Here is a 14,018-nt window from a genome sequence, read left to right on the forward strand (position 1 = left end):
GGCCAAACTTAATTGGTGGTTGGACTCAAGGGAAACAGTGTTTCCTCAGGATGTTCAAACAGCAAGCATGCAAATTGTAGGGGGAAGGAAGAAAGAACATAAGATACAGTTGCAGAAACAGATCAATGGCTTAGCTAGTGCTGTTTAAAATTATTTAATGAAAATTGGACAAAAGGAACAGGTCAGAATGCTTTCTGTGAAACCAATAATATCTGCTTCCACACTGTGACAAGTGTAGAACTGTATTCTTAGTGTCCCATTAGCCTTAATAATGTTTGTATGGAGTTCTTGAAACTTTAGAGTCATTGAACCATAGCGTTCAAAAGGGTTTCGTGGGCCATTGAGTCCAACCCCCTGCTCAATACAGGATCTTCACCTAAATCATCCTCAGCAGGTCCAGATGCTTTTTTGAAGATCCAGAAAAGGAGGCCTTCAACCTCTCAATTTATTTATTTATTTATTTTGTACATTTTTATCCCGCCCTTCTCCCCACAAGGGGACTCAAGGCAAATGGATCCACTGCTAAACCACTCTCATTGTTAAGAAGTTTTGTTTAATGTTCAGTTGAAATCTACTTTCCTGTAACTTCAAAACCATTAGACCTGGTCCTGCCATCTGGGGCAGCAGAGGTCTCCTCCCTCTTCTCTGTGAAAGCCATGTTTAAATGGAAGTAAAAAGTATGAATGAAGGTACTTTAAAAACAAGCAAGCAAGCTGATAACGTGATAACCAAAACCAATCATGTGAATGCCATAATGCCTGGTGTATTAGTGGCACAGGTTAGAGCTAGACTTTACTAGAAACAACTATTCGGTATGTCTTTCTCCATTCTTACAACACACAACCCATTGCCATCATACTGTATGTATCCTGCTCTTACATCTTTGGAATGTGAAATGAATGATAGTGTGGAACCATCGGTGAGTACTCTTTGGGTTTGGTTGCTTAACTCACAGTAGTATTGCCATCTAGCCCACATTTTACTAGTTTTTTTTTCCAAGACGTTTAAGGGGGTCCTTGTCAAAGGCCTTACTGGAATCAAGATATGTTACATTTAGGCTGTTATCTTTGGACCTTGATAAAATACTGTCCCCAGGAATACTATCACCCTCCCCAGGGCCGGCTTTTCCATTACTCGAAGTAAGCGACCGCGGAACACTTTGTTTTTCCGAGGGGCGTCATGCGCCTCCTTAAATGCTCCTCCAATTGGGCCTCGTCCCACGCGCGGTGGCAGGGACAACGGCAGGAGGAGGCAGAAAAGCTGCGCATGGAGCAAGAGGGAAGGCACAGCCTTTGACCTGTGGGGTCCCTCAGGGTTCCATCCTGTCCCCCATGCTGTTTAACATCTACATGAAGCCGCTGGGTGAGATCATCCGGAGTTTCGGGGTGCGGTGTCATCTGTACGCAGATGATGTCCAACTCTGTCACTCCTTCCCACCTGCTACTAAGGAGGCCGTCGAAGTCCTGAACCGGTGCCTGGCCGCTGTAATGGTCTGGATGAGGGCGAACAAACTGAAATTAAATCCAGACAAGACAGAGGTACTCCTGGTCAGTCGCAAGGCCGAACAGGGTATAGGGTTACAGCCTGTGCTGGACGGGGTCGCACTCCCCTTGAAGGCTCAGGTTCGCAGCTTGGGTGTGACCCTGGACTCGTCGCTGAGCCTGGATCCCCAGGTTTCAGCGGTGACCAGGGGAGCATTTGCACAGCTCAGGCTCGTGCGCCAGCTGCGCCCGTATCTTGGGAAGTCTGACTTGGCCACGGTGGTACACGCTTTGGTCACATCCCGCCTCGACTACTGCAACGCTCTCTACGTGGGGCTGCCCTTGAAAACGGCCCGGAAGCTCCAGCTAGTCCAGCGCGCGGCAGCCATGTTGTTAACAGGAGCAGGGCGTAGGGAGCACACAGGCACGCCTGGCGGGGACGAGAGAGCGGGCCTTCTCGGTGGTGGCCCCCCGGCTGTGGAACGCCCTCCCTACTGAAGTTAGACAGGCGCCCTCCCTTATGGCCTTTCGTAAGAGCCTAAAAACATGGCTCTTCGAGTTGGCCTTCAACTGAGTGCTATATCTTTTGGCAATTGATGACCGGAATGGACCACGACTATGAGACTGACTATGACCCATGATATGACGAAGCGGATTTTTAGTATAAGTATATGTCAAGTAGTAGTAGCATGTTATGTACTGTTTTGATTACTGTAAATTGTCTTTTCTATGTTGTTGTTCACCGCCACGAGTCGCCCCCTGGGCTGAGAGTGGCGGTAAATAAGTGCAAGTAATAAATAAATAAATAAATAAATAAGGGAAAGGCGCGCGCCTCTGCTCTTCCCCTCTCGCCCCGCATGTGCCTTTCCTGGCGGCAGAGGCAGGAAAGGCGTGCGAGGGAGAAGAGAAAGGTGCATGCCTTTCCCTCCCCTCATGCTCCGTGCACCTCGTAGAGCGGCGAGAGGAGTGTGGGGCAGCAGCGAGGCTTGGCCATCTCCTTCTCCTCTGGGCGCTTCTTCCTTCTCCTCTCCGTTTAGACACCTCCAAATGGAGAGGAGGAGGAGGAGGAAGAAAACCCTGGAGGAGAAGGGGGGAAGACCTCGCTGCTGTTGCTGCTGTTGCTGCTGTTGCTGCTCTCTTCTCGCCCCTCTTCTTGCGAGAAGAGGAGCGTGGGGCAGCAGCAGCAGCGAGGCTTGGCCATCTCCTTCTCCTCTGGGCTCTTCTTCCTCCTTTCCATTTGGGGATCTCCAAACGGAGAGGAGGAAGACCCTGGAGGAGAAGAGGGGAAGACCTCGCTGCTGCTGTTGCCCCACTCCATGCTCTTCTCTCTGCCCTTTGAAGCCTCTGCTTCGCCTGGAAGGCTCAAAATGTTCCAGCAGCATTCTCTCCTGACGTTTCACCCACATCAGTGGCAAGCATCCTCAGAGATTGGGAGGTCTGTTGGAAACTGACTCGCCCCCATTTCCTTCTCAGCTTTGGAATTATTACTATTCTTATTATATTTTATTATATTTATTACTCTATTTACAATTATTATTTATTACGTTATTATTTTTAACATAATAATTATTTATATTTATTAGATTGTTATGTGTTATAAATGGCAGGCATCTTCAGAGGTTGGGAACTCTGTTGGAAACTTGGCAAGTGGGGTTTATATATATCCCTGTGGAATGATGTCCAGAGTGGGAAGAAGAACTCTTGCCTGCTTGAGGCAAGTGTGAGTGTTGCCATTGGCCACCTTGATTAGCACTGAATGACCTTGCAGCTGGATGCCAAGTTTTTAAACTTTGTGTTTTCTATATACATTACAAATTTACCCTTGGTTTGCTTCTGATGCAGCAAATAACCTTGCAGCTTCAAAGCCTGGCTGCTTCCTGCCCAGGGGAATCCATTGTTAAGACATATTAGCTGGCCTTGATTGACTCTTGTCTGCAAGACCATTGAATGCTAATTAAGCTGATGGGATTTGGAGTACCTTCAACTGATTCAGCTCAGACTTCCACAGACCATTAAAACTCCCATTAATGACAGATCTGAACCAAACTTGGCACACAGAACCTCCATGACCAGCAGAAAACTCTGGAGGGATTTGGGAGGAATTCACAGTAATAGGATCCTAGTGTTGCAAGAGACCTCCAAGGGCCATCCAGTCCAACCTCCTTCTGCCATAAGGGAAAAACACAATCCAAGCACTCCTAACAGATGGCCATAGAGACTCTGCTTAATAATAATACTATTATTAATAATAGTAATAGAATCATAAAGTAGGGAGACCTCCAAGGTCCATCCAATCCAACTTCCTTCTGGCATAAGCGAAAAGCACAACTGAAACACTCCTGATAGATGGCAATTTAGACTCAATAATAATAATAATAATAATAGCACCCTGGGGTAGTGTGGTGGTATGCAAAATAAAATAATGAGAAGCAGCCAGAGATTTTTTTTGTTTGACGGACATAGATTGGATTAGTATGTGTTTTGCTGCCAAATTTGGTGCCAATTCGTCCAGCGGGTTTTGAGTTATGTTAATCCCACAAACGAAAATTATATATTTATTTATATAGATAAGGTTATTCTATCTTTAGTCATCTCAGTGGACTTACTTGTTGTGGTCCAAAATATTTTATTTTCTTTGGAATTGCCATGCATTCTAGAAGAAGTCCTTGCAGAAAGGAAGCCGTTCATTCCGTAAACACAGAATATTTATTTAAGTGTGTGTGTGATGGAATGCATTGCAATTTGCAATTCCAAATAAAATAATATATATATGTATGTATGTGTATGTATATGTATGCATGTATTAAGGGCTGTTCTGTCTTCAATTGTCTCAGCGGAATTGTCATAATGCAAAGATCTTGTATTTTCTGTGAAACCTTTGTGTCATACTTGTAGATCAAAAATAACAACAAAAACTTAAAATTGTTGCCAAGTTTAATAAAATATTTGCATTTAAAAAACATTAATTTGTGTTAATTCTATGTAATGTAACTATATGAACATAATGTAAGTAACCTTCTGGTTTTAAGGTAACTCTTTATTCACCTCTACCTTTTATTTTTCAGTGATTGGTTTTTGTGGGGGGTTTTTTTTGGGGGGGGCGCCAAAATAATGTTTGCTTACCATTGAAAATTACCTAGGGCCGGCCCTGACCCTCCCCAACACAACCCAGTTTAACATCCACCTGATCAGGTTTGCGAGTTTCTCAGCAAAACATTCCTGCCAACTTCTATGAGGTGCAACCCCTCCTGTGCTAGAAGCCCATCTTCATAAAAGACCTTCTATTCTTGTTCCATTTACCCACTTGCTTCAATGTATGTCTGCTGCAGATTGTTTCTATCAGTGGATGCTTCCTGTTGGAAATCTACATTTATCCCTTCCTGGCTTGTTTTACTATTGATTCCATTGTCCCTGGCTGGCTATTGACCTTCTCAGCTGAGTTCCTCTCTTTATTAAAATGGGTCAGAGGCTGACACTGAGAAAGTAACTGGTGGAAGCCCCCACTTTTCTCATTATGTTGTAGCATTACAGACATTGTATACTTTCACTAACATGTGCAGTTTGTAGCTCTTTATTAACTTCTCTGTTTGGGGGTGTAATAAGGTCACGTTCCCAAAGTTATGTAACAAGAAAAAATGAATTTCCTTCAGTGGTGTAATCAGTAATGGTTTCAGTTAACTCAAAAGTTAATCATAAAGGGCATTTTAGAAGCATTTTGACAGGGAGTTTTCAAATTTTATGCTGTTCTGCATAACAAAAACCAGAAATACAACCTGAATCTGGAAACCTGGGATTACCTTGAAAAGGTCTCCAGGCCTGGAGCAGGTATCTAACCCCATAGCAACGATAACATAATAAGTTCCAAGAAACTATAGGCTAGTCAGCCCAACCTCAATGCCAAGAAAATATTATAATGGATTATACAGGAATCTGTGGGTTGCTGTAATGTTTTCGCTCTCTATGGTCAGGTTCCAGAAGCATTCTCTCCTGACGTTTTGCTTGCACCTATGGCAGGCATCCTCAGACGTTGTGAGGTCAAACCTCTCCCCCCCCCCCCCATTTCTCATCCTTCCCTCCCCTCTTCCCTGCACCTTCTGGAGACTCCTCCTCTCTCTCTCTCCTCAGCAATGCAACCTCCCTCCCTCCCTCCTTGCTTTCCTTTCCCTTTTCCACATACGTTCCCCTCAAGGCGGCATCTACCTTGAAAGGAGAAGCAGGAGGAGGCTGCTTCCATTTCCATTTGGAAGCTGGAAGCTGGTTTGCTCTTAAGGAAGTACTTTTTAAGCATCTGGAGAATTCCAAAGGATTTTGGAGAAGAAACACCTTTTAAAACTACTGCAGTGACAGCCTCTCCCAGTAGTAGCATTTGTTGTTATTGCTGCTGTGTGCCTTCAAGTCATTTTCAGTTTATGGTGACCCCAAGATGAATCAAACATGGTGCTTTCCTGATAAGATCTCTGCAGAGCTTGTTTGCCTTTTAGACTGAGAGGTATGATTTGCCTAAGGTCACCTAGTGGGTTTATGTGGCTATCGGGGATTTGAACCCTAGCCTCCAGAGTCATAGTCCAGTTGTTCAAACTATTGCACTACAACGTTTCATTAGCCCTTCGTCTACAGCCAATACAGTCAAGAATATCCACAGTGAATAAGAAGTATTAGGATATTCATTTAACTTGAAGGCTTAAACCACAAAGGGCATGTTTCCTTTACTGTACCTCAGCTTGTTTTTGTAACTGAAAAGGTACTGGCCAATTGATACAACCATTTTTTAGTAATAAGATGGAAAACAACATCAGAAAACCGTAACACACACACTCCTTTAGAATCCACGTCAACATAGAATCATAGAATCAAAGAGTTGGAAGAGACCTCATGGACCATCCAGTCCAACCCCCTGCCAGGAAGCAGGAATATTGCATTCAAATCACCCCTGACAAATGGAATCACCCCTGACAAATGGGGTGCAACAGAAGAGATAAAACAAAATGCAATGAAAACTAAAACTAAAGAATCAATGGGAATTCAGTCACCTATCTCTTCAAAAATGAAGGCACTGAACTAGATTTATAGCAGTGTAATCCTACAACTATTAAAATCCCATACAAAGCAAGTCTCATTGTTTTCAGTGCAACTTTCTTTCAGGCCACAAAATGCTACTAGCATGGCTTTCTGGAGCAGGTCATAACCATTCTTAGCTTGCCTCAGATTGTGCCATTCACTTCCACAGAAAATGCTATGCCAGGATCTGCAGAGGTGAAATAGAACTGGGAAGCAGCCTTTTGCAGGGAAGTGACCAGTTGCAGCACTTTTTCAAAGAGATGGTTCTGACCAGAGCTAAATATTTACGTTACTTTGTTTTGCTTTTATCAATGCTTCAGCAGTTTTAGACTTTTGTTTTCTACTTCTTGTTTAATCTTACAGCTGGATATCTTCCTTGCACAAAGAAGGCGGAGATACATAAATTTGGTTATACCTGTGTTTTAGTCATTTCACACACATCCAGCTAATTACCTTGAAAATACTTGCATTACTATTTATTTATAGCCCATGGCAGTTGCCCAGTGAAATCCAGCTTTTTTCTCCAGACAGAAATTCAATCAAGGCTGGAATACATTATGCAGGAATTTATTTTCAAATTAGCATTGATGCAAAGATCTGCAAATTAAACTGTGCCCTTGAAATGTTTAGTTTTGTGTGTTTCAGAAATAGTCTGCACAGTGCACACATTAAAAGCCTGCAGAGGCTTTCAGGGCCCTTTCCACAGAGCAGGCAAAAAGCAAAAACAAGGGGAAGAGCACTATTTTCTGGCAACAAGCTTTGTATCAGCCGCCAGCATTCTTGTCTGCAAAGGTTGCACTTGCCAATTGAATAGCAGGCTGATGAAAAGTCAAGGTCTGCATACAGCATGAGAAGTGCATGTGAAACCATTTCAAAACTGGGTATGGAAAATCACATTCTGGGTAGGAGGAATTTAGAGATCGTCTACAAAGCAAACCTACTGAATAAGGCATGCTGGCTCTTGGAGTAGGACTGGCACTAAAGATTAGCATCATTAGGCACATACCAATGCACATGACTCTACCAGGAGACCCCCTAAACTCCCTTGACTGGCTCCTTTTGCTGGCTCCACGTGCTATTTTTTTATAGTCCTGCCATCATTCAAAGTACTTTATATTTTGCAGTCTTTATAGAAACCTATAAGGATAATGGAATGCTGAGAATGGGAGATTGTGGATTTTTACCGTGAGTTTGTGGCAAGCTCACTCTGGTTCTTCAAACTAAAGTTTTCATGATTTGTAGAACAAGTGTTTAGACACTGTGGCTCACCAACATACTTATAACTATTGCCAAAATATTCTATAAAAATGATTTTGAAAGTAATATTTAATGGGAAATACTTAGATTTCTCATTCCTTCACTACATTTCTCAGTGTAGTCCTCACCCCCCCCCCCCCCTTTTCTCTTAAAGCTATATATGTGTGATAATTTGGGGAACAAGGCTTTTATTTTTCAAGAAACTTCTACAATATTTGTTACTGCATTCAGCAGGTGTCTACTTTTTCAGTATTTAGTTGCCACTCTTTTTGTATAACACACCTTTATATGCTGCCTAGCTGTTTACTGATTGGATAGCTCTCAGAATTCACACTACTATCAGTATATGCTGATAGCTGCTTGATGAAATCAGATATTTTATTGACACAATGGCAGTTATAGCTGCTTATAAATGCAGTTACCACAAAGGAAGCATGTCTGTAAAGGGTTAAAGTTAGTTTTATGGTGAGTAAATTAAAAGTGAAAATTTTGATAGAGGTGACACTTGTCTGAAGAGTAATGATGAATTCACATTAGGATCCACAGTTGATGTCATGTGCTAAACCCCTTCATTTTTGTGATCTGTCTGCTAATCAGATTGGAGACTTTCTGCGTTGAATATTCACTTTCTACAGCATTGTTGAAACAGTTTGTACTTGTTTATGCTCCAGGTTTTAGAAAATTTGATGCACACATTTTTAGTAGATGCTATTTCAAAACAGAACATTGTGTTTAAAATTATTCATAGTGTATGTTTTTTTTCTGTTTTTCATCTCTGTCTCTATCCTGAATCCATTTAGGTCTGCCTTATGGATGGGAAGAAGCCTATACAGCAGATGGAATCAAATACTTCATCAAGTGAGTATGATCATACACTGTCTGGAATTACATAGTAACACATCTGGAAAACAGCAGATAAAAACATTTAGTGTGAAAGAAAAGAAACAAAGGCTTTAAATCTTCTGGGCACTATGAGAATATGTGGGCAATAGACCTAGCCAGTGTGTTATTTTTACCCAGCCAGCAAAAGCATTCTCCAGGTGACCCATTTTCTGATTCATCACAGTTGTGCATAACTATAAGATTAGGGTGCTAAACTGAAATCTAGCTCCTTATTAAGCCGGAATACTGAGATCAATGAGATCTGTTAGTGGGCTAAAGTAATAATAATAATAACAATAATTCAGTTTTATTGCCTCGAAGGGACTCAGAGTGGATTACAGTTTATAAATATAAGGCAAACAACATACAGTACACATATAGACAGAGGTAAAGGCCTTTCCCTTTCCATCTCCAGTGTCTGGAGGTGATGCTCAACTGCCATGGGGAGGTGCTCTTGTTCCATGCCGAGGAGCCTGTTGTCCATAGACTTTCTCCAATCGTTGCCAGCATGTCTGCATAGAGCGCCCTTTTACCTCCCCGCCAAGGTGGTACCTATTGATTTACTCGCATTGCATGCTTTCGAACTCCTAGATAGGTAGAAGCTAGAGCTGACAGCCAGGAGCTAATCCTGACTCGCAACTTCAAACTGCTAACCCTCTGGTCAGCAGATTTCCTGCAGCTAGTAGTTTTAACCACTGCGCTACCACGTCCCCTACAATATATTATTTTGACATGCCATTCTATGTCCAATCAAATAATGTATTGCTTGCTACTAAGCTTCATTTTCTTTAAACTGTAGGTTAGTATACAAACTCATATAGTTTTCTCTTGATTGACATTCCTATAACTCTAACCCTAGTCCATTTAAATGATGAATTTGGAGATGACAGCCAGGCATCAAACCAGGAAGAAAAAGGTTCCCCAGCAGTGACAAAGAGCACTTATAAAACCAGTGTTGGCATGGCCTGAATGGTTTTGCTCCCACTTACAACACCTGAGAGCCCCAGTTCTGCAGCAAGAAAAACCCAATGCCCAGATTGTGACTCTGATACAGGTCACTGTGAGCCCATACCCTCTTTCAGATGTGATTCCTGGCTATGCAAAGAATTGCAAGAAGAAGAATACTGTAGGGTGCTCCAGAATTTTCTCCCAGAAATACCAGCCAGTTTACCAGCTGGTTGGATTTCTGGGAGTTGAAGGCCAAAACATCAGGGGACCCACAGGTGGGGAACCACTGCTTTATGCTTTCATTCACTTATGATCAGTCCAGCAACCTTTGCAATACTGCCAATGGTTCTCAGTTTTCAGCCTTCCACAATATTGGTGGGCAAAGCAGTAAATAATACCCCAAATAATACTCCACTTTGGCAGAAAAAATGAAATGCAAAGATACAGAATGGGTGACGCCTGGCTCGAGAGCAGTACGTGTGAAAAAGATCTTGGAGTCCTCGTGGACAACAAGTTAAACATGAGCCAACAATGTGATATGGCGGCAAAAAAAGCCAATGGGATTTTGGCCTGCATCAATAGGAGCATAGTGTCTAGATCTAAGGAAGTAATGCTACCCCTCTATTCTGCTTTGGTTAGACCACATCTGGAATATTGTGTCCAATTCTGGGCACCACAATTCAAGAGAGATATTGACAAGCTGGAATGTGTCCAGAGGAGGGCGACTAAAATGATCAAGGGTCTGGAGAACAAGCCCTATGAGGAGCGGCTCAGGGAACTGGGCATGCTTAGCCTGAAGAAGAGAAGGCTGAGAGGAGATATGATAGCCATGTATAAATATGTGAGAGGAAGCCACAGGGAGGAGGGAGCAAGCTTGTTTTCTGCTTCCTTGGAGACTAGGACGCGGAACAATGGCTTCAAACTACAAGAGAGGAGATTCCATCTGAACATTAGGAAGAACTTTCTGACTGTGAGAGCCGTTCAGCAGTGGAACTCTCTGCCCCGGAGTGTGGTGGAGGCTCCTTCTTTGGAAGCTTTTAAGCAGAGGCTGGATGGCCATTTGTCAGGGGTGATTTGAATGCAATATTCCTGCTTCTTGGCAGGGGGTTGGACTGGATGGCCCATGAGGTCTCTTCCAACTCTTTGATTCTATGATTCTATGATTCTATGAAATAATGGAATTGGAATCTGATATTTCCTCTAAAAGAAACACTTTTACACTCCTGGAGAAATTTGCTTCCATTGCAGGCTAGTTTTATGCTACAATCTATATAAAATAGGTAAAATGTCTTCTGTAGCAGGATGCCAGTTCAGAATCTTTTTCAGCCAAGTGAATTGTCCACCTTAATATACATCCATGTTTTCACAAAGACCATAACCATTCCTCCCTCTTACAAGCTTAGGAGACAGTAGGCTTCAAAGTAGCATGAGGTAGTTCCTCAGCATGCACTATGATTAGAGAAAAGAAGCCGATGAAAACCAAAAGTATTGGAAGACTCTAATCCAGTGGTTCCCAACACTTGGTCCTCCAGATGTTTTGAACTTCAGCTCCCATAATTCCTAACAACTGGTAAGATGGCTGGTATCTCTGGAAGTTGCAGTCCAAAACACCCGGAGAACCAAAGGTTGGCAACTACTGCTCTAATCAAAGATGGCAGGAAGCATACAATTTAGTGTTGGTAAAAACGTAATAATATAAACTAAATATTTGACAGCTTACTGCCCTTACATAGACTTCTCTTGAAATTGCCATCTACAGCAGTCCCTTCCCGCCTCTATCACCGTAGCACTCTGAACACAATAACTCATCTCTTGGAAAACTATTAGGAATCCCCAAATAAGGCTACTGAAAAATAAAGGCCTGAAGATCTATTATGGTCAGCCTGAGCTACCATCATTGGGCCAGATGGATCAAAAGTGTGACTGAGTATAAGACAGCATCTTACGCATTTAGTATTAAGCCATGGTCCTAGTTTTCAAGGAGGAGCTGTGGCATCTGAATACTGTAAAAGTTAACCTTTTCTTTGAAGCGGTTATAACATAAGGTCTTTGATTCCCTGAAGTAAAGCTCAGGGTATGGCACAGAGTCACATGTACAAATGATGAACGCAACATTTGCTGTAATGAAATATATATCGTTTCGGCATGTTATTCCATGATGATAATGTCAATAATTGTGTTTGGTTCTGCTATTCAAACATGACTTGCTGCCATCATCCTATGTGTGTGCATGTGCATAAACACACATACATACCCTTCCAAAGCAATTCACTTCACCTCATTGACCATTGGCCCTCATCATGAATCTTGCAAAGACAGTTGTGGAATCCTAACATGGGACACATTTGTTGTTGTTCTTTCTGTTGCTGTGTGCCTTCATGCCTTTTTTGACTTATGGAGACCCTAAGGTGACCCTAACATGGGATTTTCATGCTGAAAGTATGTGATGTGCCTTAGGCTACCCAGGGACTTCTCGTGGCCAGGTTGAGAATGAAATCTTGGTTTCCAGAATCATAGCCCAACATTCAAATCATTATACCATGCTGATTCTCTTGAGCATTTCAGTTGTGTTAAAATATCTTCTCTTGATATATCTCTGGAATAAATTATGTATTGATCAGCTTCTTATCTTTTTTATTTGCTTATATCTACAGACTGGTACCATATCTGATCATGCCTTTTCCAACTTGAATTTTTCTATTCATCAGCTTTGGTAGAAAAATTACTTCCCATGTAGTTTGTCCAATTTTCAAATTAATAATAAGGAGAAATTGAAATTCATTACTTGCATGGATGATAGCCAGGAACCAGCTGTTAATAAGTTTGTCTTTTTGCTTAAATACCAAATGGAAGTATTGATTTCAGTTCACTTAGTCATGTGTTTCTCTATAAATATAACACTTGTCCCCACTCACATATAAAATGAGGCATCTTGTTCAGTCTATTGAAAAGGGCAAGCTTTCTGAGCCTGAAACAGAGGAGATTTCTTCTAATAAGGAACATCTGCCAGCAGTATAAGGAACAATATTTTTTTCCCGTAAATAAAGAATTTCCCTTATAATAAAGGATACTTCCAGGAGATATTTTTTGGTGAGGAAGCGACACACTAAACTCTATATCTGATTGTATCTGTGTGTGTCCACATGTGTGCATACTGTTATTCATGTTAAATAGTGATCCCTCACTTCAAATGTATAATAGAAAACATCTCATCAAAGTGAAAAGGTTAAGGATGGAAATTTGCATGTATGATGAAAAGTCATCTGTAGTTGGCAAAAGAGCAACATGATATATGAAAACAAATCACTTTCTAAGTTCCTTCTTGGGACTTCAAGCAGAGACGACATAGAGAAGACATTGTCATTACACACTATTTTGAAACACAATGTCACATTTCACAAAACATGAAAAGGAATAATTCTCTGGAGAGAAGGGTGTTTCTTTTATTTGCAAAGATAAATCCCATTTCCTCATTTATTCTTTAGGCCTGTAGTAATTAAAAGTTTTTCTTAAACATTTTCATTTTAAAGAGATAAATCCTCAAATAATTGTATAGATGCAAACCCTCTTGAAATGAATGTAATAGACTTGAGAGAGATCTGGTATTTGTTGGCAGACACCCTTTTAAAGTTAAGAATTTGGAGAATAGTCTTGTGTCAAGAATTTCAAGAATCCACAGTGTTTTGTGTCATTTGAGCATTAATGAATACAGTTCTGGAGACCAAGTTTCAAATCCCCACTAAGCCATAGAAATCAATTGGGTAACCTTGGACAAAACACACACTCTCAACCTCAGACAAAGCCAATGGCAAGCCCTCTGAACAATTCTTCCCAAGAAAACCTTGTGACAGGGCTGCCATATAGTCACTGCAAGATGGAAATTACTTGAAGGCACACAATAATAACAAGTTTCTTGAAAAGGATACCATGGGGGTGCTATCCGGAGTCTTCAGTTGTGGAAGTCACACAAGGAAGAAGATGGACAGTTGGGAATCTGACTGACGAAAGAAATCTATTTTTTCTGATTGATATCTACTCAGAAAAAGGGTTCAACTAAGTACTCTACATCTTGCCTGGTGCAGTGAATGAAAATGTCATTTTACTTCATTTCTGAAAATTTGCCCAAATATGCAACCATATATTCAGGGTAGAAAGGCTTTGTGCTTAACATTTTTGAGTACAGGGAAAAAAATGAGTACACGGTTATATCTGGCTCCTGATTTCCTTTGTGTGAGCAAAGAGCAAGTGTAACTGAACTGACTTGCTTTATATATTTAATTTGCATGGCCTGAAGCATGACTGCCTTGAATTGTCTAGTTATCCTTTTGTGCTGCCATTTCTTGTGCTGTACTTTTTGCTTTGGTTGCTGTTTGGATTTGTGTGTTTGAATTG

At 41.5% G+C, this 14,018-nt stretch overlaps 1 protein-coding gene across 4 annotated transcripts in view; it reads left to right on the forward strand.

The window, feature by feature from the left end:
- STXBP4 (syntaxin binding protein 4) overlaps positions 1 to 14,018 on the forward strand; it is a 141,859-nt gene that overhangs the window by 103,020 nt on the left and 24,821 nt on the right. For all 4 annotated transcript variants that reach the window (XM_067463931.1, XM_067463930.1, XM_067463929.1 and 1 more), the window contains one exon: positions 8,597 to 8,654. In XM_067463931.1, the coding sequence (XP_067320032.1) occupies positions 8,597 to 8,654 (58 nt within the window). The remainder of the gene's footprint in view (positions 1 to 8,596; positions 8,655 to 14,018) is intronic.

Source organism: Anolis sagrei, chromosome 2 (assembly GCF_037176765.1).
Source record: "Anolis sagrei isolate rAnoSag1 chromosome 2, rAnoSag1.mat, whole genome shotgun sequence".
NCBI classification, from domain to species: Eukaryota; Metazoa; Chordata; class Lepidosauria; order Squamata; family Dactyloidae; genus Anolis; species Anolis sagrei.